At 39.0% G+C, this 25,543-nt stretch overlaps 2 protein-coding genes across 4 annotated transcripts in view; one reads left to right on the plus strand and one right to left on the minus strand.

Annotated features, from left to right (window-relative positions):
* The window catches only part of ARFIP1 (ADP ribosylation factor interacting protein 1), a 40,813-nt gene extending 28,792 nt beyond the window's left edge, over nucleotides 1-12,021 (minus strand). For 2 of the 3 annotated variants that reach the window (XM_058025068.1, XM_058025066.1), the window contains exons 1-3: nucleotides 11,867-12,021; nucleotides 7,542-7,621; nucleotides 3,597-3,698 (exon numbers count right to left, since the gene is read on the minus strand). In XM_058025068.1, the coding sequence (XP_057881051.1) occupies nucleotides 3,597-3,698; nucleotides 7,542-7,619 (180 nt within the window). In that variant the 5' untranslated portion in view covers nucleotides 7,620-7,621; nucleotides 11,867-12,021. The remainder of the gene's footprint in view (nucleotides 1-3,596; nucleotides 3,699-7,541; nucleotides 7,622-11,866) is intronic. The other variant, XM_058025067.1, reaches the window with a different exon arrangement.
* On the plus strand, nucleotides 9,672-13,767 carry TIGD4 (tigger transposable element derived 4). Its single transcript, XM_058024274.1, has 2 exons — nucleotides 9,672-9,695; nucleotides 11,731-13,767. Exons 1-2 carry the CDS (start codon nucleotides 9,672-9,674, stop codon nucleotides 13,765-13,767), a joined length of 2,061 nt encoding a protein of 686 aa, XP_057880257.1.
* The last annotated feature ends 11,776 nt before the right edge of the window (nucleotides 13,768-25,543 follow it).

Genomic DNA, 25,543 nt, shown 5'->3' on the forward strand with positions numbered 1-25,543 from the left:
TTTCTTCTATTCTCCAATACACTGCTCTTCAACGAGAAGACCTTTTCTACTACATCCTTTTGATTTACCTAATGCCATACTACAATCCTGTTTTAATTTCCCTCCCATTCTCATCATTAACAGACATGTTTTTGGTTTTTCATACTGTATGAAGAACGTGTGACTTTTTTATCTCCTCAAACCAGTTTTCTAGAACAGACACAGCTATAGAAATATATTTTTAATCAATCCTACATTAATTAAAGTAAAATTACCCTGAGTAAAAATCTAACTATGTCAGTCAACATAGCAAAACCTAAGAGATTAACTCAGACATTGCAGGCAGAATGTGAGTGACAAGGCTGGCATTTTTTTCAGAAGGCAAAAAACAAGAGAATTGACCTTATCTATTTGTGCAGTCTAGCAATAAAATTACAGAACAAGACCGTGAACACATGCACTCAGATTCATCAGATCCCAGATCTTATTTCGTAATTCTAGTAAGACAAATTGAAGACACACAACGAAGTTCATTATCTTTTTTCATCCTGTAGTTTATTACTGGTTTTATATGCATGCTTAACTATGATTTTGTTCCCATGAAAGTACAATAAGAACCATGAGGAGAGCCAGTTACAAAAATTAGATTAAACAAATTCAGTCTCAAACTGATAAGAATACCATGTAGATTTTGTGCAATACTTTAAACATAATAAATTGCTTACAGATGCTTGAATATCTTCACAGGCAGATCAAATGTTTTTTGAAAAATTTAGTTTATACCTATGCAGCTCTCACACTATATGGCATGCTTTTTTATATAGGAATAATATACTTGAATATAGCAATAATGTAATATATATTATAGATACAGTATATTATAATATATATACTTGAATATAGCAATAATATACTTCCCTCACTCCTTCCTACTGTCCTCAGCTCCCAACACCCCCAGTCACACTAAAACACCACTATGCTAATCACATCATTCCAATAGTCCAAAACTGGGCTCTGGAAGTCAGGGATAATTGAAGTAAAATAAGTGAATAATATAAACTAGCCAGACTTTTTGTACATTGGGCTTTCTTATGCAAAGTAATAAGAAAAACTTTCGATTAGGAAATGCTGGAGCGTTCTGTCTCACAAATACCCAAACATTAGCAAACAGTTCCATACATCAAGTTCTTAAAGCTCAAGTGAGTTCTAACAGAGCTTGGGGAGTTAAAAACCACTATGTGAAGCTTTTGTGTACTGAAAGAACGTTAGATATTCGATCCAGTGACGACTGAAGCTACAGCTTTTTTCAGTAAAAGAGTTTCCATCCTTCATATGGGCAGGACAAAACTTGTCTGAATTCCACAGGCATGTCCTATTAGAGAATTAGAATGTAGCAGCATATTTCTGACTGAGATTTTACAGTTAGGAAAACACTTAAGTTACCTTTTAAATATGTATTATACCAAGAAGATGCACCAATTAATGCTATGTCACATTCCCACAAAAATGGAACTAACAAACTTCCTTCTCAAGTGACATTATGACAATCTATGCTGTCTGAAGTTCTGCAAAACTAATGGCATCCTTCTTTAAAGAAGGAGCAACCCTACTTGTCATTTTCAGGTAAATACATTTGCTCTGCACTGCCTCACAAAATGAAATACTTCTCATGCTTGAATGCACATTAATACTGCATTTGGTGAAACACAAATGTGCATTCTCATGCCTGAGCAGCTTATGGACGAGGTCTCATGGAAGTGCCACACAGAACACAATTTTAGAGGAAAGTACAATTTTTTAATCAAAGAATTCTAAAGAAAAGGTTCTACAAATACCTCTTCCCTTAAAAATATGCAAAAAGCTGCTCAAGTCTTGGTGGCAAAATAGCTGCAGAAGACTAAAAAGTCCAGAACAAGAAGTATTTTGTTCTTTACATCTGAATTGTACAGCATCTAGATGACTATTTCTCTGATCATACAAATAAGGAAGCAGAAAATTTAAGTAACTTTGTTCCCCAACTTCCCAAGAAGGTGCAATCAAAATCAGCACACTGGAGTGCTCTAAACTCTACTGTGATCACATGCTCTTACTGACCACTGTGGTAACAGTACAAATTAGAGTGGTCAGGATTTCTTGTCCCTTTCTCAATTGACTTCATAAAAATCAGTACTTGGCTTATCATTTCCATAAATTGTAGGAAAAAAGACCCCAAAATTCTTGTGGTGCAATGCATATTGCTTTAGGTTAAAGCAAAAAATTACCTGGCAAGGAAAAAAAGAGAAAGCATGGCATTAAGCATTAGAAATAACAAACATGAAGCAAGATGAATAGAAGCTAAATATTAGAATTTGAGACTAACAGATCAGTAAACAGACCTAGATGTTAATTCCAAGAAGTTTATTTTCTTTGTTTTGTTTATAAGAAGCCTTGATTATCACATATTCTGACTTCAGGTCACACATGCAGGTGTGAACTTGTACAAGACGGTTCAAAAAAATAATTGAAGTGCACTTCTTCATTGATCTCAGAATAAGCACTGCGAAAATAATTACAGCGAGTTCAAATATGCTTGCAGAGTACAGGTTTTTCTGCAATTTGACCAAAGATTTGGCCCATTTTTGTCAAAGTAAAAGTTTCAAAATATAGTCGACTCCAAGCCAGCAAAACGATTAGCATGCAGGAAAAATCTACTCCAACTTTCACATATGGCCATAGACAAAAACCACTTTAAAATTCCAGCTTTACATTTTGCCTGAGCACAGGCCCTAATGCAGTCACCAAGAGCGCAAGTTCCATTTGCTGTACACAAGTGTTGCATGCACTGCAATGCAGAAGAATCACTATGTAAGGAAAAGGTAACTTAGACAGCAGTCAAGTCACAGCAGCAGCAAGATCATCAAGCTTCAAATTACTAAGTTTGTTCCCCTGCTTTGAGGTGAACCCAAATTCCTTACCACTTCAAGATGCATTTCCCAAGCTGGTCTCCCTAAACATACATCTTCACAGAAATGTAGTTTTAGCTTTATTTCGTTAAACACTGTACTAATTTTTACATTATGTCACTGGTAGATCTTAGTTGAACAACAAACCTTATGAAGGTTCCCCCCTCTAATCAGCATTTTAGTAAAAAAGAATAAAATGCTGAAGTTCTGCTTAGTATTGCTTTTAAGAATAATTCTGCACTGTGAGTCAGTATGGAACTGTTAAGACTTAAGAGCTTTTTTTAAAACCTAAGTCTCAGCAGATATCAAGTAAACGCGGACAATTCCAAAGGAGAATCCAAATAAAAGGAGCCCGACCCCAAATTCCACGGGCTGTGTCCCAGCGCCCTCTGCTGGAGGCCCGGGCACGAGCAGAACGGATCGTTCACCGGCACCGAGCGGAGGGGGAAGAACTCAGCCCCGGCCACCACCAACGCGCCTTTTACACAAAAATAGGTCACTGCTATATGCAACCACACTGTGGTGGCTCAACTCTTACAATTATCTCTGAGCTTCAAAGGCGTTTTTGCACTAAACCTCCAGAAAACTACGTCAAGTGAAGACTGCTATGCACCGAATTGTAACTTCAGCATTTCTGATAATGGTACCATAATAGACAGCAAAGAAAATTCTGACCCTGTTAAAGCTGTGTTCATGAGAATCTTCCAGCTGTCCATTGCTAGTCACAGGAATTTCTGCCGCTGAATTTTTGGGAGATTCTTGAGCCATTGCACTTCCCTGTAAAAAGAAACATTTGTCTTACATTTCCAATGTAAGCATTTGTCTTACATTTCCAATAAGTAATCCATATGAAAATATTTGATGTATGGGTTACATAACAGTTGATTTTATTTCAAACTCCGACTGGAAATACTCCGATATACTCAGTCTGTATATGTTTATTTAATCACATCATTGAATCACAGTAATACTCTAGCACAGCTCAGTCAGAAGTTATGTAAAGTTTCCAGAGCTAAGAGCAAAGGAAAACGAAAATTTAACCCATTGGCATAGGGGGAGTAAGACACAAATGAGGCATGGGCTCAGACAAATGTTTTACACACACACTTGAGCCTGAGATCTCCAATTATAATGAGCTTGGCTAAAAAAACTGCACTAGCAATTAATAAACAATAAATACTAGAGAAGAGCAATACGTTTAATTATGTGTTACAAGAAAAGCAATGATTCCAAACTTTAAAATAGTTTCAGCTGCTTCTTATTTTACCATAACATAGTGCCACCTTCTGACTAAACTGTTGGTATGCAACTCTCATGAAAAAGGGCCCAAAAGTACCAAGAGAATTCAGGACTCAAAGTAAGTTTCAAATGCAGCTGCATCACGAACAGTAGCAGCAGCTGTGTTTCAAGTACACTGCTTTCAAGTACAACCTAAGGTATAGCCTTGAAGAGACATTCCCAGAAGAACTGCACATCATTTACAAGCACCTGAAGAGAGAATGGCAGCTTAAGACTCCAAAATTAAGAGGAAGTGAAAATTTCGTCCCTTTGAAAAAGCTGCTCCTAACTCTGCAAGGCAGCTTCACCAGTCATCTAAAGTGTAAACAGAAGAAAAATCAACATACAACCAAGGCAGTGTTTGTTCACTTACATAAAAGTTGTCTCAAGCCCTCAAACCAGCCCGTACACCTGTGCTGGACTGGCAAGACAAGGTGTACCATCAACAGGTACTTGAGGATAGGTACCCTTATACCCTTAAAGCTCTTAAATCATCAAACTGAACCAGCTCTTTTCAGCCCAAGGTCAGGAAGAGGCACAGCCTGAGATCAGGATCTGAAGTATCATCAGCTTCTCCAACCACACGTGAAGCTTTACAGAGCATGAATATAACACAAAGACTTTACTGGTACTTACTGAGCATCACCTGCATCATTCTTAACTGGAACATCTTCTGTCATACCCCATTACTAATATTTCTTCCACTTTCACATATCACCACTTCAATTACATTTGTGAGCCTGATTTCCTTTATTAGTCTTGAGGCTTCTCAAGACGTTTTCTAACTAGTCACTGTTTGTAGGCTCCATTAAATGTACTTCTACTGAAGCACACCAAAAGGTCTATGCATATTTTATGAGCATTTTTTTTAAAGAGTAATTTGTTTCATTTAATAGAATATAGACTATCTCAAGTTGTAAGGGACCAACAAGGATCATCAAGCCCAACTCCTTGCTCCTCACAGAGAGTTGCTATACAACTTCATCAGACTAGATGCACTAGTTACCTGCCACATCACATTTTGATTTGGGAAATCTGTGCAATAGCTCAAGTTTCTTAAGCTTGCTCTACATCTCATATGTGCTTCATTAAGCCCTAAGGCTGCTAGGAACTACACTTCTACTTGATATGGTCAAGTGAGGTATTTTTCAAAATGCTTGGCCTGTCACAGCTACTTGCATAATACAGAAGCATTAATATATGCCACGTTCAGCTCACAGCTACTTTTGTTCCTCTTTCCACAAATTATCAGATAACACAGTTCAAAGGGAAAGTCCTCTGCTGTCAAGGGGCACTTTGCTAGGGATCATAAACAAAACTACATCTCTAATAAAAGGAAAAACACCTTGACTTAGGTGCTTCTCTACAAGAATCTAAAATAATTTTGCAAATATTGACATTGATATATTTTTATGCTTTCATTCAGAGATATGCTCAAAACACATGCACACATCTCTAATAAATACATATATTAGGAAACAAAAATTCATCAGCTTCTCTGGACAACTAGAAGCAATTCACTTTTTTTTTGCATTCCTACTTGAGTCAGATCTTTGTATCTAGTTCAGAGAAAGCAAAAAATTACTTGCTAATGTCAGTTCCATGCTACTTTTGAACTACAACAACTTCCCATTGCTGAAAAGGGGACATTTCACCACTCTACTTTCCACTCTCTACTGTGAACCACACAGTGCCTCACCTCCCCAACACTCACTTGACTACAGACACCACACACAACTCACTAGCCTGGCAATAGACCTTTTCACCAGGTTAATTTTCCAGCTTCAGTGAGCTGAATCAGTTTGCAATGAGGTCAGACAAGCACCAAAGCCTTGAAATGAGCAGCTGAAAAGGGGACGTGAGATAAACTGCTAATTTAACTCAGACATAACAAGAAACCATCATCTCCATTTTAGTTAACAGTTTAAGCTTGCACTGCTGTCAAGAACCACTCCTTGCCCTTTTCCCCCAACTCTTTCCCCCAGGAGCTTTCACCATCCCTTCACCTCCTTCCTGAGCCAGAGCAATGTACTTGCACAGCAAACAAGATTCCGGAAACACTGCAGATCAAAAGAAAGTGACCTGTGCTCAGAAAGAGGATGGGTCATTTTTCCACTCCCATCAAGTCTCCCAAGCAGGCACACCTCCAACACTCGCACCTCTGAAATGGGGCAGGCAGTAATGCAGTGAAGAAGCCACTGAGAATGGAGGACTGCCCACAGCACCAGAGTGCAGCACCTCAAAATACTTACTCTGACCATAGGCTACTGCCAAATCCAGCAGCCACTCCTCTTTACCTCTGGATGTGCGTTCCTGTAACTCCACACAACCAGGGTAAGGTTATTGATCTGAGAGAAAACTAAACCACCACACCACAGCAGCATTTCTGCTGAAATAAGGAGTATGACTGCTGAATCAAGTGTCTCTTTGGCAAGTGTAGCCCACAACTGACTTAAACTAAGCATACAAAGAAATTGATTCCTCAGAAGAAAATTTATCGTATGTATAAACAACCTGAAATAAATCTAACTCAGTTCCTAAATTTGTATTGATGTATTAGACATGAATGACATAAGCACTAGAGGAAAACATTGCATTTCAGATGCATGTTTTATTTTGAAAAAATAGAATTGTCCTTCGGTAACAATCTATGTTTTCTTTGTACATCTATGTTTACAAATATCAGATCTGGAAATACACTAAAGAGAATCATTATTCTGTTTTTACTGAAAGTTTAAAAACAATTCACTGTCACTGAAACTCCAATAGTGATAAAGTCAGCATTACTTGTTTTCATTTTTACTCTAGAACAGTCAGGAAAATGTTGACCCTATCTTTCTGAAAGAGCATCCCAAACACACCTAATTAGCTAAATAATATTGGGAACCTTAGGAATTTGTTCATTATTCAAATCTGTCACACACTTCTCCATAGAGAAGGTGAAAACTGTATCTGCTCTCAGAGAAAAAAAGATTCAGTCCTTCTGCAGTAGATAAAACACCTTGTTATAGTGAGGTTACACAAAGATTGATGCCTTTAAATACCAACCCTTTCTTCCTGCAATACTCACACATTTCAGATTCTACCATGCCTAAATCTATTCCATTTACAAAACAAATACTGCAGCACAGCAACAGGCTACTGGCTGAAGTAATCCTTTGCTATGAATTAACTGGACTGTTATTAATGGTGTCTCAAAACCAACCCCACCCATTCAAGATGCTGTGCATGAACTCATATCCCCATACTAACAACACTGTGCTAGGTAAAGCAGAATTTTTGGGAATCTGAAACTTGTTAGGATTGGTTGATTTTACACTAATATAACTATCACTCAATCACCTCACAGCCAGACTGGATCTCTTCTGCAGATGGATGAGACTCATCAAGTGTTGTGGATTCACTGCTGTGTTCTGACATACCTGAAAACCAAACAGGTTTGGCATGCATTAATTGAAGTGAAAGGAGCTGGATGCTGCACCTCACAGAAACCAAAGCAGGCTTTCAGAAAACAATTATTTTACAAGTTCTGCTAAAGCAAACTGAACCCTCCTTCTTTTGATAGTGACCAGGCCTTCAGCTCTCCAAAAATCTAAGAGGGATTAGGAATACAGTCTAGTGTAAGCTTCCACTGCCAAAGCAACCTTTCCCCACAGACAACTAAGCTTGCAACATAAAACCCTGGAAGTCAAACAAGGTTCTTCAGGTGACATATATCCTGCCACTTGCAACAGTACACTGACTGTATCCTACCATTGCAAAGATCACCATTTTGTTAAGGAGTAAGATTTATCCAAACATTGCAAGATTACACTAATGCTAAGCCACTGAAACTTACTAAGCTGTTAAATCTGTTGTGTTTACTAGAACAGAATCCCTTTCATTTTAGCCTCTAAAAGATCTCAGCTGCAGAAGCAAAGAAAGTTGTTAACACTAAGCACATGAGAAAGAAATCAACTCTGAATAGAGTGATCATAAAAGACGAACTACATACACAATTTTATCTTAAGTAAAGCAATTATCTCAATTTGATTCCAAATAGCTGGTAACTACAGGTGACACCACAATTCACTCAGTTGTTTGAGAGGAGGAGACAACCAATCATTAAAAATTAATTCATCTGCCAGTATTGCATACAATCACACATGACTTCAGTTCATTAAGTCTTGCACTATTTCATACATGTTCAGACACATACCAGATTAAGAAAATTTATAAAGAGATTGCTATTTGTGTTTATATTGTATTTCAAATTCCTGACCTCTAAAACATTCTAACTAAAGCAAATAATTAATAAGGTAAGCAGCTCACATAGCAAGGGAAATAAAATAAGGACACAAAGGCTGAGAAACTGAATCATCTAGATCATATTGCACTGGATAACCTATTACTTTATTTTGGAAAACCAAATACGTAAAATAAGAGATTTTCTCCAGAAAAACAGTTCATTCAGGGCTACCACGGAATGAAGTTGGATTTTTCTAGGATCAGTATAAAACTCCCTTTGAGGTAATTAAGAAATAAGTTTAACATCCTTATATAGCTTCCTTAATTTTTCAAATTTCTTTTGAATATGCAAGACCATACAGCAGAGATGCTGTTTGCCTGCATGGTCCTGTTCAAACTCTGCTTGTGGCTGAAAACCTCCGTGCTTAACAGCTTATTTCTGAGTAGCTAAAACAATTGCATGATAGAATAGGACAATAAGTGTTATTTCCTTGCTCTACTTGTTAAACAAAAAATTAAATTCATCTTGTGGTAGGGCCCTCTTTAAGACAATCTGTTCTTCAGTTCTACCACATCAGTGTTCCTGGAGTCATATTTGTTCATCACATACAAGCCTATGTACCACGGTAACACTGTTCTAAACTATTAAATGCTACAGGCAAAAACATTTTTGATCGATTTAAGAACTTTTGATAGATTTGAGAACCTAGGGGCAAGAACCAGCTCACAAATCCATGTAGAAGACTCTGCATAAAGGCAAATAATTAATTTTTTAAAACCCAAATGAAGTCACCATTTATGTTAGAACACCTCTCCATGATCAATATTTTGTAGAGTTCTTTTCCTACAGGTAGTACTAACAGTTTCAATGCAGCTCTGCAGGATCACAGTGATCAATTTTAAAACATGAGAAGGTGAAAAAATGTAGATTAAAGGTGGCTTTCATAAAAAGTTCAACTGCACATTCAAATTTAACTACAGAATTTCCTGATTACTGCTTTTACAGAAAAAAAATGGGGATGTAAGCATCAAACACTGGATGCAAGGATGAAAACTTTCTACATCTTCACCAAGATTCAGAAGTGAAGACACTCATGTGAAATTGTGGTAATCACAACATCTACACACATCTATCATTTAAAGTTCCACTACAGAAATGCACACAGACTTTAGCATCTCTGTAGTTCTTGCAGGTGCCAGACAAGGGGCTGTTCTTTGTAAGAAGCTGCTAATCCCCAGAACAGCATGGATTGTGTTACCCAGGGCTTGGTTTGTTTCCTAAAGCAGCCACAACTTTAGAACACATTAGGTGACTGCTGTACCAGGACATTTGCTACCATCTGTTGCAATAGAACAACTCAAAGAGATTCTCCTTGGAAAAAACATGCTTGATCCATATTCGGTTCCACAAGAACCAAAACCTGTCCACATCACTCCTGCCCTTCTGGGTTCTCTTTTACCCCCCATCCCAATTGTGCACATCCACACAAATACTGCACCACAGCAGAACAGAAGACACAGATCAGACTGAGAGTCATTCCCCTCATAGTGCAGCTTCATATTGGATTACAGCCTCGGTAATTTCAAGGTTTGTTCACCATAAATAAAACCACATGATTTTTGAGTCCTGGGGATTTAAGTATCACTTTTTCAACTGGCAAAATAAAAAGCAAAACAAAGCAAGAACTTATAAACAACATAGTAAGCTTCCTCTAGGATGGAGACATAAAGAGACATTTAACCATTTATAATTAATGGTTAAAAGAGCTTACTTATGTACTTTTCATTAAAAAGGCGAATTCATATTTGCTTATTCATGAAAATATGAAGTAAATGTCATCAACAATAAATTAATTTTGAATAAGAAGTATATTCTTCACATACTTACATCACTTAGGTAAATGATTGATGGTCTCAGAAATGAGAACTGTGGGATTCTCAACAATCAGATCAGCTTTTCTAAGCAAGATTCACTGGTTCCTTCACTTACTTTTCTCCTAAATCAATTACTAATAAGACAACAGCAAGATATCTTATGTCTAAAATGAAGTTTATTACACACTTTTAATATTGTCTTACTACTTAACTGCATAAAGAATGTAAATTTTTGTAACACTGAAGAAAATCTCTGGTAGAAAAATGACCATTTTAATGACTATTTCAATTTCTAACTAAGACACTTTCACTAATTCTTGTCAAGATAGAGATCAACCACCTTTTTTTTTAAAAAAAAAGTACTATACTATGAAAGTAATACTTTAAAAAAAAAAAGGTACTATAAAGAACTGTATTAAACACTTCCGGCTGCAATCACACCATAGTTTCTTCTTAATGCTCTTCAATTTCCTGGTTGCTCCACTTGCAAGATCTAATTATGCTTGGGAGTTAGAAGACATGATGGAGAAGAAGACTGGAGAACAGGGCTGCTGCTGACTTTCACACTCTCCATGCTACACCAACTCGGCCCTAAACAATTTAATGCTCTGCTCATCTCCAGATTAGCTGAGCCATGGGCTGCCATTATGGTTTCAACTTCCAAATCAAAAAAAAAAAACAGCTGATCAAGCTACTGCCTCAGCTTCCAGTTCTGCCAGTCTAACACTCTTCTACATTTCTTATTCCTGACATTTTAACTGTGTGAGTACACGTGCACATACATACATAAACACGATTCAGAAAGTTTTGGAGTTGCACTGATCAAATTACATCCTTCTCCAGCCCTGCAAAAAGAACCCTTCTGTTATCTTCTCTAGAGAATCAACTCTTAAGTAACAGAGCCACCGACTGCAAAGTGATAACTCCTTGCTACCTTTTCCACCAAGCATAAAAAGCACACGTGAGGAACAGAAACTACGTCCTGGGCTGGATGTTCAGAATGATCCCCTCCAAAGACTTTCATGCAATTAAAGGCTATTAGTGGCTTTTAGTTAAAAATAACCCATTAGAGCGGTACTATAAGAAATTCTGGAAGAACTGCCACTCCTTTGGAGACAATTACACATGCAACACCTGCTTGTCGCACAACACCAAAGCGCTTCCATGCTTTAAGAACAGAAAGCAAAACACAAATTGGCACACAGTAATTGCCAGGGTGTGGAATAACTCCCAGGGGCACAAAATTTACACAGCATTTACAGCTTTCTTCCTCCACCAACACACAGCTTCTCTCTCTCTCTCTCTCGCGGAACCCGCCTGCTCCCGAGCAGGGCGCTGCTCTGCCTGTGCTGCCGCCCAGCACGCCCGCACCAGGCCGTACGAGCCGGGCCGACCCTGACCCGCCTGGCGCTGCCGGTGCCCGGGGAAGGGCGGCCCGGAGCCCGGCGAAGCGCGGCCGCCCCCGCGGGGTGACACGTCGGACGGGACGGAGCGGGAGGCGCGGCCCGGCCCTCCCCGAACGCGGGCCCAGCGGCTGCCCCGGCCCGGCCCGGCCCGTCCCTCACCTGCCGGCGGCGCCGCTGCGGCCCCGGGGGCGTCGTGCTGCGGGGGACGGCAGGGCAGGACGGAAGGAGGGAAGGGGGGACGGAGCAGGCCGGGCGGGGCGGCGCCGGCGGCCCCTCTCAAGCTTTATTTTCTTCCTTCTCCGGTGGCAGCAGGAGCCGGAAGCGCCGGGCCGGAAAGGGATGACGGCGGCGGCCTCTCTAGGCCGTCATGTCTATGGTCGCAGCCATGGCAACCACCGCCGGCACCGCCCGGCAGGCTGCGCCAGCCCCGCCGAGCCGAGCCGAGCCCCCGCGGTCGGGGCCGGAGCGGCAGGGAAGGAGCGCGGCCGGCTGTGGGCGCGGATGAGCGCGCCCGGGAGACGCTGCTCGGTGCCATGGCAGAGGCTCTGCCCGAAGCCACAGTGAGGAGGAAGAAAAGCATAACTATCGAGGAGAAAATCGACATCATAAGCGCTGTGGAGAGCGGCAAGAAAAAGGCGGAGATTGCAGCCAAGTATGGCATCAAGAGGAACTCCCTGTCTTCGATTATGAAGAATAAGGAAAAAGTTTTGGAAGCCTTTGAAACTTTGCGGTTTGATCCTAAAAGGAAAAGACTGAGGACTGCTTTTTATGCCGACCTGGAGGAAGCGTTGATGAAGTGGTACAGAATTGCGCAGTGCCTGAATGTGCCGGTCAATGGCCCCATGTTGCGCCTCAAGGCGAATGATTTTGCCCAGAAGCTTGGACACAGTGATTTTAAATGCAGCAATGGCTGGCTCGATCGATTCAAGTCGAGGTACGGTTTAGTTTTCAGAGCTCAGCCTGTAGAAGCAGCTGCTACTCCTGCAGTGGGTGCTCCAACTCTTTGGTACCAAAATGTGCTTCCTTGTTATTTAAATGATTATCAACCAAAAAATGTGTTTTACATACAGGAGACTGGGTTGTTGTATCAGATGTTACCACATAACACGTTTACATTTAAAGGGGAAACTTTTTCTGTAGGCAAAGAAAGCAAAGAGAGCATCACTGTAGTGGTGGGTACAAATATGGATGGCTCTGAGAAACTCCCACTGCTCATTATAGGAAAAAGCAAAAGTCCACACTCTTTCAAAGATGTGAAATCGCTGCCAGTGGATTATGAAGCAAATGACAGAGCATGCATGACTTCAGGAATCTTTGAACAGTGGATGCACAAACTCGATCGTGGTTTTCAAGCACAGCAGCGCCGAGTGGTTATTCTTGTTGATTCTCTCCCAGCTCACACAGAAGTAAAGAACCTGAAGTCTGTCAAATTAGTGTTCCTTCCTCCGGACTCTTCTTCATGTATAGCTATGAAAGAAAGGATTATCAGAAGTCTAAAGGTAAAATACAGGCACTGTCTTATCAAGAGATTTTTTGACTGTGTAGAAAGTAATAAAGAGTTTATGCTGACCCTTCTTGGTGCAATTGAGATGCTGTACCTGTGCTGGAGGGAAGTAACACCAGAGACTATTGCAAAAAGTTGCAATGGAGCAACTTTCAAATTAGAAACTGAGACAAATGAAAATGACAATGAAGTCAAAAGCGATTTGGATTTGATTGCACATGCACGGGCAGCTGGAGTAGAGTTTCCAGAAAGTTTGTCTCTGGAAGAATATGCAGCTATAGATGATGGCTTGGTCACTTATGAAGTGCCCACAGATAATGAAAGAATGTGTGCCAAAGAAAGTGCATCAGATAAAGCTGAGACATTTGTTGGTGATGAAGATAAGGATGAAGGTGACCAACTTCAGGGAGCTGAACAGCTTTTACCATCCAAAAATGAGGCTTTGAGTGCTTTAGATACCCTTCGAAAGTTTCTCAGAAGTCAGGACACAGATGATTCTCTTTATGATTCCCTAGCTGACTTGGAGAATTTTATTCAACATGTAGCATGTGAATAAATATTTTAGTAAAGTGGAAAAGCATGTAATTGGGAAAAAAATTATATAACCAAAGATAGTTTAAAAACAAGCATTGCTGAACTACTCTATGGTATGTTTTGCTCAGGTGCCTAGATGAACATAACAAAACTATGAAAAAAGGGCTATGAACTGAAATTTTCCACAAAATCAGGAGCAAATAACATATATTTGAGGTGAGGAGAGGGAGTAAGCTGAACCCTTAAAATGCTAACTTTAGTTTGTACAGTGGAGGCAAAAGAAATTCTTTGAGCAGTTTGGTGCACTCAGGATAAAATGTTGACCACTTGGAATTCTTTCTTCAAGAGACTAGCACTTCTACACATCAGTAATTTCACTGGTGTTTTTGAAGTTTTGACAGTGGAGTAGTAAATATTTATCCCTTTGGTGCTTTTGATACATAAACACAAAATTGAATAACACAGAAAATACATGTTTAAATTCAGAGAAGTAAGGCATTTTAAAAAGAAATATTTTTTGCCCTTTATCAAGAATTCTGGCCGTCTTTACTCATGCAGCAGATGATGAACAGCAGAAAGTTACCACAGCTTTGAATGTGCTGTTTTGTTTTCTTAAAACTGCTCATGTGTGAATACACTCAAATGGCATAATCATTTATCCAAGAGTCAAAAGATAAACACACCTTTACTTCAAAAAGGAAGGTCATTCTCTCCTTTTCAGCCTTTTTGGTGCATAGATTTGATGTAGGTATTTTTGTGCAACTCCATGTATTTCTACAGAAATTAAACCCCAGTATCTGGAGTAAAAACCTCACTGAGCTCTTGTTTTATTTTCAATACTTGGAGGCTTTGCTGTAGGATTCAATGCACTAATGTGGTTTATCACTACAAGTCCCATTACCAAGGGTGCTGTTTGCATGACTGCAGTGTGAAGTTGTGTAAATCACAGTACATTTACATGTCTTTGAGTATGCATTTCAAACAAGGTAATCATATCAGAGCCAAAACCCACAGTGTATATGACCTTCTGGCTTTTTTCAAAACCTGTTTTAAATCTTTTCCATATCTATAAATTTAACCTTTTTTCAAAATTTGGAGATAATAATTTTTCTAATTTAGAGGAATAATTTCTCTAATTTAGAGGCCCTTTAGGAAGCCTGTGTAATAAAAAAATCTGTTATGCTGCCTTAAATTAAACCATGAGGAAAAAATCTCATGCATATGTGAATCTTCAGTCTTAAATAAATAGTTTGGCTATAGCTTTGTTTACTGTTTTGTTTTGTTTTTTTTTTTTCTGGTGCAGGACAGTTTATCCAATTTCATTATCGTGAAATCATTTCAGAAAATGTATCAGATTGTTGCAAGACAGTGAAAATATTATGGTTGGTGAGAAAAAGCTTTTGGCTGTAAGAACATTTTACTAGAACCCCTTCCAAAAACACCTCACAAACTTCTGGTACCTTGTTGTGAAATATATTATGTGAATTCCATCCAAAGAATATTCTGATTAATTAAGAAATTTCTGTTGAAATCCCAATAAATAAAGTCCTAGATGGAGATTTATAGAACTGGTGAAAAACATACTCCTCTGAATTATCTCTTCTAGGTATTTACTATTTTAAAACAGATGCAAAATCTTTTCAATTAACAATGTGTCACGTTCTTCTTGCTTAAATACTTCAGAACAAGCTTATGAAAAGTACTTAAGCTTATTTGAAGTTCATCTAAATCCCACAGACATCTGTAGATAATTTTCCTATAGTAATCTTCCAATTTAAAATAGATTCTTTGCAACAGCTTTTCCTGCTAAAGGCAAGTTTAGGGAAAAGTTTCTCTTATCCATATAGTAAATGTGTAATTTGTTATAATTTGACTCCATGTGGCCCTCACTGCCCTGGGTTCCAGATAAAGAACCTCTCTGTTTCCTTCTGAGAGAATTCAGTGTGTGAAGGTGTTGGATCTGAATGAGGAAGACTCATCTATGTTAGCAGCAAATCTTGGTTAAACAAGGGTGCACTCTACAAGAAGTGTAACTTTTGCAAGAAGAGGCTTGTAAAATCAGCAGATGGGAAATAACATTGTTAGCTGGAAAGGAAGGAAGTGAATTACTGAGTGTTTTCATACTCCCTCATGAAAGCAACAGGAAGGATTTACTAATTTGGCCTGGACTTTAAAGGTGAATTGTGAAACTTGCTTTAAAAAACATACAGCCTGTCAAAATCATGTATCTTTAGAGAATTTATGACTTTTTCCTAGCCTCCTACCTCATTCTGAGAAACCAAACTAAAATGCACTCACTGAAACTGGTTCTGTAAGTCAGACACTTTAAATTCTAACACTATAGCTTTCAAAGTTATTTAGGAGCCCAAATATTTCTCCTCACTTGGATTTTGGTCACATTTATAGTGAGTGAAAATGAAATCCATTCTGAAGTTGTTACTTTTTCAGGTGTTTGTCATGGGGAGATGCAGACTCCCAGATCCCAAATACAAACACTGGAAAAGGAAGCAGTGTGCTGTGTAAATGTTTGTCAGTTCAGCCTGTACACACAGTTTGAGCTGAAGATCTCTTTACATTGTCTGGGTAAACCACCAGCACACTGGTTTTTTACATCCTGGGGTGGTATCTTTTGGAGGGAGAGGAAGAATATAGCTTTAGATTGCATTATATTTAAAATGAAGAACCTTTTCTACAAAAGGCAGGTAGCTAAGGCTGTTGTTTGCTTTAATACTTTAATATTAGTGTGGAAAATAAGGTGCTTTTTCTCTGTAGCCTTTCTGCCTCATGTTATGGTTAGGTAGTGATTATGTTCTTCAGCATCAAGTCACTGAGGCTGCTTTCAGTAACCCAAAAGTGACTTCTAAAAGTGGGAACTGAAAATATGAAGTTTTAAAAATATAACTGATGTCTAGACAAGGTCAAAATAGAAAAAAATATTTTGAAGGTATGTTTGATATAATAAAAACATTCTCAGATTCATTCTTGAGGTAAGCAATATGTAAAATAAATATGCTCTTCAAAAATGCATGTTTTTAGAAAACTCTTAGAAATATTACACTCTGATTTTTTTTGTATGTGTTTGTTACTGTATGTGCAGTTCTGGATACCTTTCAGGTCTATAAAATCTTCTTTTAAAACTGTTACCAAAAGGAAGATTGCTCTCCCCTGATGGTAAAAGGAAATAACAATTTTTGTACCCTTAGGCAAAAATGGAAGAGAGGAGGCAGTCAGGGATCCACAGGAGAGCAATCCATGTTATGCCTGTATATCCAAGATTTGTGACATTTTGATAGCTAAGCAATCATGGGAGTAAATAAGTCAATGGTTTCACATTATTACACAAATCTTAAGGATAATACTCTCAAACACACAGAGTACTAAGTGATTTTAATTTTTATGTGCAATATTTTTATAAAGTTAAAATGTAACATGAGAATATTAGTAAAATACCTCCAAGTTTTTGGTGGTTGTGTTTATTGAAGTGATAGAATAATATTGGCCTACTCAAGACTCACCTGAAATGTGTGGTGACTGGGCACCCATGGAATGTAATGACAGTTTTTCCATGTTATTTTATTCCTTTAATATCAATAAAAGCTGGTGCTTCCTATTTTTGGGAGGCATTTGTTAAATGAAGGGTTTGCAAAGTTCTCATTGAGAATTGAATGCTCCTGTAGCCACAGAATAGATTTTATATTTATGCAAGGAAGTCAGTATTTGTATCTAAATGTTTTAATATGTCTGTTTTGGGGGGACCCTTCCTTGAAAATCAGAACAAAGCCTAGTCAATTAATAAGCAAACAAATCAAACTGAAATTTTTGCAGTGGGAGAAGTGACAGCATATTTCTGTCAATTCATGCTTTAACAACAGAAAAAAAATCTTTGCAACAGATGAAAATATAAAAACTTGATGTCTGACAGCCTGATTTTACACACAGACTTTATGCTGGTAAAGCAGTGTGGTATAGACATGTGATTCCCTTTTCCTGATACCACTGCATATCATTGGTTTATACAAATGGGAATTCAGGTGTAGCTCATTTCCTTTCTTGGTAGCTCAGTTACTCTGTTTGAGCTGAATTTTCTCCTTTCAAATGTATCTGTTTAACTGCATTGGTCTAGTTAAAACCATACAACCTCTGGGTTAAGGCGGAGTGGGGAAGCCAGTAGTGTCTTGCCAACTTATTCATAGCTGTGTCACCTCTGTTCTTTGAGCAGAATGGAAAAGTGCAAACTGCAAATTATTGCTATCAGTAAAGTGAACAAATAGCAAACTGAATTACCAAATCTGTTGAGTGAGAATGTGCTGTGTTTTTAACAATTTTTAAATTTGCCTTCTGTGTTTTACAATATTTCAGCTGAAAGTCACATTCTCCCTAAGCTTTCATGTCATGCTACCCCTGCCACAACATTCCAGCCTTGTGCATGAATAGCACCAAGGGGAACAGGTCACTCCCATCAACACACAGGTAGCCACAATCCATGTGAGTGGCTGTGTCACTGGGGAGGTGAGTTCCAGAGCTGGTTTGCATCCTCCTGCCCTTCCACGCTTGCATTGCTCTATGTGCTGTGCCAGCACTTGGCTGTAATCACCGAGGTGGTGACTCATCTGTCTGAGAAAGTTTGGTCTGATGGGATAGTGCAACCTCACCCCAAATGCCAAATGAAATAATTCATGGTTTATTGCTTGAAGACTGTGGGACCCAGGATTGCTGAGGAGAGCATTAAAATGTCTCAGCTCTCCTGGTCCCTGCTCAGTAGCAAGGCTGAATAAGAAGTTCTTGCTCTGGAGAAGTTCTTACAAAACACTTGCTATTCAAGAACTCTTTCAACATGTGGTAACTAGTTGTGTGATTTCTCATCTGAAGTCAGCCACTTCTCTTGAGAGATGTGCTCTGTATCATGCATACAAGGAGACAACCTAATGAAAGCTCTGCTTTTCTTCTAGAGGTGCTGGTGCCTCCTATTTCTAACCTGTATAAATGATGCAATATGGTACTTCGCTATTCAAAATTCTATTTCTTTCCCCTTCCACCTTTTATTCATCCATTTTATATTCATTGATATCCTGACAATTCTCATGTTAATGTTAGGATTGTTGGCCCAACCTTCTGGCACACTGCTTTCCTCCTTTACACTCCCTATTTCTAATATTATCTTTTGCAGATCATATTTTTGAACTGTCTCATGTATCAGCTAGTATCACCCTCTTGGTACCCATCCTCGTGATCCTAGGCCCTAATTTCTCCATTGCTGTATTTAGTGCCTTTCCCAAATCCCTGCTTCATTTAGCTAAAAACATTTATTGTGTCGTTATTTGTTTTTGTCTTTTCCTTTTGCAGAGAGGGTGAGCAGTGCTTTTTCCAGCAGTTCCCCAGAATGTCCAAGAGAACTGGTAACAAAACACATAATCTCTCTCTCCTTTCAGGTGTCTCCATTTTCTCTTTCTGTCAGTGGTCCCTTCTGACCTGTTCTTTTGAAATTCTCAATTTTGACATTTAGTATCTTTGTTTAAACTGCTCCTATTTCTCATTCATCTCTTACCCCTACCTGCCTATATAGTATCCCTCCCACATTCCATTTTTATATTTACATTTCTAAATATCATATTGCTACTCTTAGCTCTTTGGCTCTTTCTTCCCTCCTCTTTTACTGGCCCCATCTAATATTTAAACTGCATTTCAAACTCCCTTATCTTCCTTTCTATGATTTCATGTCCAGTTCTCTCCTCCAAAAACAAATACTTAACTCTTTCTGGAGACAACCATTTTTTTAACTTTCTATCTTACTCGACGTGTCTGCATGGTATTTGTACATCAAATATTATGTAATGATTAAAAATATGTCATTGTCCCTAAGTTTACCTCTTTGCATTTTTCCCTGTCCTTTATGCTTAGTCATTTCAAGTCTTGCCTTTGTTTGAAACTTTCTTTTGCACTCCTGATCACCAGCGTGAATTTTATTCTTTTTTTTTAACCTTGTAAAAAATAAACCCACAAAAAAACCTGCACAGAGTTTAGGACTGTTTCTTGACGTAGCTAACTGTGTTACAATGTTGCATTAAAAAGTCAGATTGAAAGCCAGCTCAAACATTAGCTAGTATCTATCAAGGTTTTTTATTTGAATCTACATCTTTTGTTGTTTATTTTTGCTTTTTGCTATTTCAATAGCTGTTTGTGAGACTTCAGATATTTGTGCCATGTGTAGCAAGCCCATATGGCCTGAGATCATAGAGAAAGGCAGGTAGAACATAAAAAAGGAGGGGTTAAAATGCAGGGTTCTGGTCTATTGAGGTTCCCCTGCAGGAACTCAAGGAGAATTTGTAAGTCGGGTTAAGCAGAACTTTTTATTAAAAATCAACCTCAAGAGTTCTCTGTAAGTCCATACCCATATATAATTTAGCTCACAGAAATTATTATGAGAGGTAACACCACAAGTTCTCCAAATTCTGGATAGCAAGAAATGGCCACCCACAATTCAGCTCCACTTCAAAACTGACACAAATTTGTGTTTGAGTTTTCTTCCCCAGAGCTAATGACACATGATCTGTGTAAACTGTCACTGCCCTGCCCAGGGCTCATCAATGTTCAGTAAGCAAATAGACATTTGCCTAGAGACAAGGCAAGGCTGAAAGAGCATTTCTGTGTAAGAAGGGTTTCTGCAGAGTCTAGACGTTTCAGAAAGAGTCAGATGAGCTTGAAAATTGACATGGCTTTTCAGAAATTAACCAAGAGACACTTGGTAATATGAACTTGGGATCTGAATCAGAGACACTTATTATGTGCTGTTACTAACAACTGCTAAACTATTTTTGAAAAGCTGGCACAATGGATATCAGTTTTACAGCTCTGAGAAAAAGTCTCTCTTGGTGTTACATGTATATTCAACACATGGCAAAGGCAAACAATTCAAATTTGAATTATGATTCAAGTTCTAGTAGAGACAAACCCTTAATTCCCTGTGAGTGCTGAGGGTGACCAGACTCAGTGCATTATTCACTGAGCATCTGCAGAGGCAGGAGGAGATGTGGCAAATGCTGTAGACATGCAACAACAGGACAGAAATACAAGTACAGGCAGACAGAGCTACAGGCGGTTGGCTCTGCTTGTTGAATGAACACAAACAGCCCTCCAATCCCCATCAGGAGGCTTCCCCTACATGTCCTGTTACCAACCCAATCTTTTCCAAAAGCAACAGAAATTCTCTTAGGAACGAAAAGAAATTTAGAGTGTGATAATTTCGTGCCAGGTTGGCACTGTTGTTCTTCATACCCCTTCACCATAGAGAAGTTGGCAACAGAAGTCCAAATAGAAAAGGTAAAGCTGAAGTAAATGTGTAATAAAACTTGTAGTTTTTTGTGTCCCATCCTCAACTGGCCTTCACTCATCTCATGTAGATTTAGGTGCCCTAAATCATACAACACCTTTGGAACTTTGTCAAAGTGTGATCTGGTGCCAACCACTTGTCTGCCAGAGCTAACAGGAGAGCATTTGGCAAACACAATGCTTGGGTGGCTAGAAATCATCCTGCAATTTCATCTCAAATATTTGTGGTTAAATAGGTGTAGTAAAATGGCTTGATCATTCCCTAACAATATCTACAGCATTATTTAGACCCAGCCATAATGCACATGTGCAACTCCAAACTTTTATTCCTTGTGAAATGCCTGCATTTGCAGTGATGATCTGTTGAGGACTAATACTGGGATGGCAGAGAGCATCCTGGACAATGAGATTATATGAAACTTACATTAATGTAAGCTTCCTAAGGAATTATTTGGAATGGGGATTAGGTAGCTTTATGAATTTAAAACTTCCTTCAGATATCTTTATCCTCTCACCTCATCTCACAGGGGAGGAACCCAGTAACTTGCACTGGTGCAGCCTCAAAAGGAGATAATTTTGTAGAATTCTTTGGGGGGAGCTCTGCTAGTGTTCAAAGGCATATTGACCTGCAAGGATTAGGCAGAAATTTTGCAACATGTGGAAAGCACTCCATGGGATCCAGCCACCAGGAGATTTAACCGCTCCTCTGCCTCCCAAGTGGGCTGAGCCAGCTTCTTATTAGGATGCTGACTCCTCAGGCAAGGCACATATTTGTGAGATTACATCCTCCAAAAGCAGTAATGCAGGTACTGCTTTGCTTTTAATCATTCATCCTTCTCTCTTCTTCCTGTCTGCCATTCCAGCTCCTCAGAGATTAAAAATTCCCTGTCAGCTGCCTGCCTGATCTGATCAGTACCCCGGTTTGGAAACCTGGGATGGCTCTGTGCAATCCACCCTCCTGATTTACAGGCTTTAAATATTGCACCTATATTTTCCAGGTTTTTATTTTGTTTTGTTTCTGTTTTTTGTTTTTTTTGTTGAGTATCAGATACTTGCATTCTCTAAAAGCATTTCCAGCTCTAATGGGAAAAGAATGAGTTGTGAACCTGAAATGAACTCCACGTTTCTCTCTGTGGAGATAAAATGATAAGAATTTAAACCATGCTGAGATCTGCCCTTCCTCACATTTGAGAAGGGTGTAGACTCAGGGTAGGTGTGGATTGACCTTTGCAGATATGGTAGAAGGCATAAAGCTTCACAATTAAGTACTCAGAACCAAAATGGATTACGAGAGGAATTATATGTTCGCTTCCAGGAAGCTTCTGTTTCCTATAGGATCACATCTACAATTCTTTCTTTTAGAAAGAAAGGTCAGTCCTAGCAGCCAATAGCTAGGACTGACCTCTTTCATTCTTGTATCTCCTGTGAATGGCTGAATGCCAGGTCTCACAGCATTTTAGTATTTCTTGCCTCTTACTTAGGATACACCTAAGTACAAAACCTGTACCTTCTGACATAAGATCAAGCCTCAGAGAGCAGGATGCAGGCGAGGTAGCAGCCTGTCAGAACCATGATCTTTTCACTTCAGACCACACTTGGTGTACCTACACTGGCACAGGGGTATGACTGGCATGGACAGATGCATAGAAGAGGCACCACAGGAGTTAAGGGGTATCAGTCTGTGCACTGCTATTAGGATGTGTAATTGGGCTGCTATTATATATACTGAAGTATATTTCACTGTCACAACTCTCTACAGCAACCAAAAAATATTTAATAAAGGTGTGCCATCCTGTACTGCCATCACAGACACTGATCAACACATGGATCCACCTGAAAATGTGGTGCAGTGCATCCAACTCAGCTCTTAGATATGGATTTCTCCCCATACCAGACTCAATCAGAAGGCCAAATTTATGATTTCTTTTTTTTCAGGTAGTCTTGCAGCACTACAGTCAGCTATACTGAACTGAAAGTTGGATTTAAACACAGGGTGTTGAGAAGCAATGCTTTCTGCCACAAATGCCCTCAGCATATCCCTTCCTGGGTTGTGACTGATGGCCATTTTGGATGCTTATCACCAAAAAATTCTATCACCTGTATGAAGACTTGGTCAGAGATTAAATACACCCTATGCTGAGATGGGGGTTTCAGAGAAATAAGGATTGTAGGAAAAACAAAATTCACATTTCCATCTGAAAATGAGAGTGCAGATACATGGATCTCCAGATTTCAGCATGGTTTCTGATTTCAGATTCTAGACAAAAGTGTAAAATTTCTGAAACAGCTTCTTTGGAACTGCAAAGGCTGTTGAAAACTTTTTGAGTTAGCAATATGTGGGTTTAGTATAATCACCCAGACAAAGGGAGGTATCACATATTAGCAGCTGTGATGGTCAAACCAGAATTAACAATGTAATGCCATATAGAAAGTGCTTTAACTGAATATTTTTTTAAAAAATATGTGTTTCAAAAATATGTTTATTTTCTAATAATCAACTGTGTTTCATTGCTTCAGTCCTAGTTTCCACTTGCATAGAGGAGCAGACAAAGTGCCTTCAGGACCACTAACAGATTTTGATTCAGGAGCCTGAAGTTAAACAGGCACAGGCTCAAAACACAGGCTGAGAGGCTTCCAAACAGCCTTAATTTAGCCTCTCACTTGCACACACATTATAAATACAGTCTCTCTGCAGACTATCACACTTTTTTCCTTTAATATCTGTCTGGTTTAAAGCTGGATGCTGTTTCTTTCATTCTACTGGGACTATTTATATGCTTAAATATGTCCTCAAATTCTGCAGAGCTGGACTATGACAGGACTGGAGGCTGCTTGCATGATTTTAAATGTTGATTCATAACACTACACTAGAACTGAGCACTTGGGTTAGGTCCTTTAAAGGTATTTAAATTACAAACTATGGAAAATAATTTTTTCAAATAATCTAGGAACAAAATTTGCCCCAGATCAGATATCCATACTCTTAAATGTAGTTAGTGGTTATTTGCATTTTTAGTATCTGAGAAGGTTTGAAAATGCTTGTCTTTAATGTTTCTTTGGAGTCTGGACTCTATATAAACTATTTGTGAAGTAAAGCTCAGTAATTACAGTGAAAATATGCAAAGGAAAAACTCACAACATTTAATTCAAGAACAGAAAAAGTGACCTAGATGGGAGGATCAAATGAGAGCTGCCACAGCCTAAAAAAGTATCAAGCAACATTTAAGCAGCATTATTTTAGGACATCAAAGATTATCTTCAGATACTTTAGGTGTGGCTGGAAAAATTTTAGTACTCACATTACAATTTGGATGTGCTGGTGTGTTTTTTTACGGTCTAGTATTCCTGAAGGAATGTGCTTTTCAGATATTATTCTCTTCTTATGAATTGCTCACAGCTGAGAAAATACCTTCAGACATCCAGCTGAAGCACCCTAAAAATGCAAGTAAGGAGAATTTTAAAATATCTGCTTTACTTTCCCTCAAGTACCTTGTGTCTCTACTCGTCATTTTACTAAATCCCCAGTGACTGCACCCGGAACTGATTTCTGTTTGGTTTTCAATCCTTTACTTCATCAATCTCACATCTTGTTATCTCTTTAAGAGAAATATTTCAATTTCCACAAAGCACTGAGGGTTTTTTCAAGGCAGATCTTAGGCTAGCATTGACTTGTAAGTGGCAGCTGCTGATCAGGCCCCTCCGTGTCAGCCACACAGCGCTGGCGTTCCGTGGGAGGATCATTCACGGGCTGACAGCTCTTCCCCATTCCCCCCCTGTGCTTCTATCAGGTGGGCTGGCACATGAAAGCCTGTGACCATACAAGGCTCTGATCCTTGTGAGGGACACCCAGGGTGTGTTTCTTCTCTCACTCCCAGGAGCAGCCACAGAGAATTTCTATCCTCTGATTTTTTTCTAAATTGCGCAGATACTCCTTTTAGCATGACAGTTGTATTGTCTGCCATGTGTCTGTCTGTGCTGGCAGGTCTGCTGCTCCCCTGTGCCTGCACAGCCATTTCTGTACAAAACAGCTTCATTCCCAATACCAGAGACTCAGGAGTCAGCTCCTGTTCTAAACAGGCTTTTGAACAACTCCCATCCCTCTGTGAGGCATCTCAAGTACATTAATTCTTCCTAACTTATTGCATGGCTCATCTTTTGGGGTCCACTTCTGGTCAGATGTGTTCCTCAACCCCTGACTGAGAGTGGAAGGGGATCCCCTCCTGACAGCTGGGTTGCAGTGCCCAATTACCTCTTTGTTCCTTAAACTAGGACTTGGATTGTTTACATCAGCTGTATACTTAATACAGGTTTGGGATACTGCAATCCTACAGAAAATTCATATTTCCATTTGTATAATTTCAGTCTCTAATTCCAACTTGAACCCTAACACAATACAATTATTTTTAAAGAATAAACAAACCTTTAACTAATAAATCCCCATCCTGTTCCACAAAGAAGTGGAAGTCTGATTT

This window comes from Melospiza georgiana, chromosome 5 (assembly GCF_028018845.1).
Source record: "Melospiza georgiana isolate bMelGeo1 chromosome 5, bMelGeo1.pri, whole genome shotgun sequence".
In the NCBI taxonomy this organism is placed as follows: domain Eukaryota; kingdom Metazoa; phylum Chordata; class Aves; order Passeriformes; family Passerellidae; genus Melospiza; species Melospiza georgiana.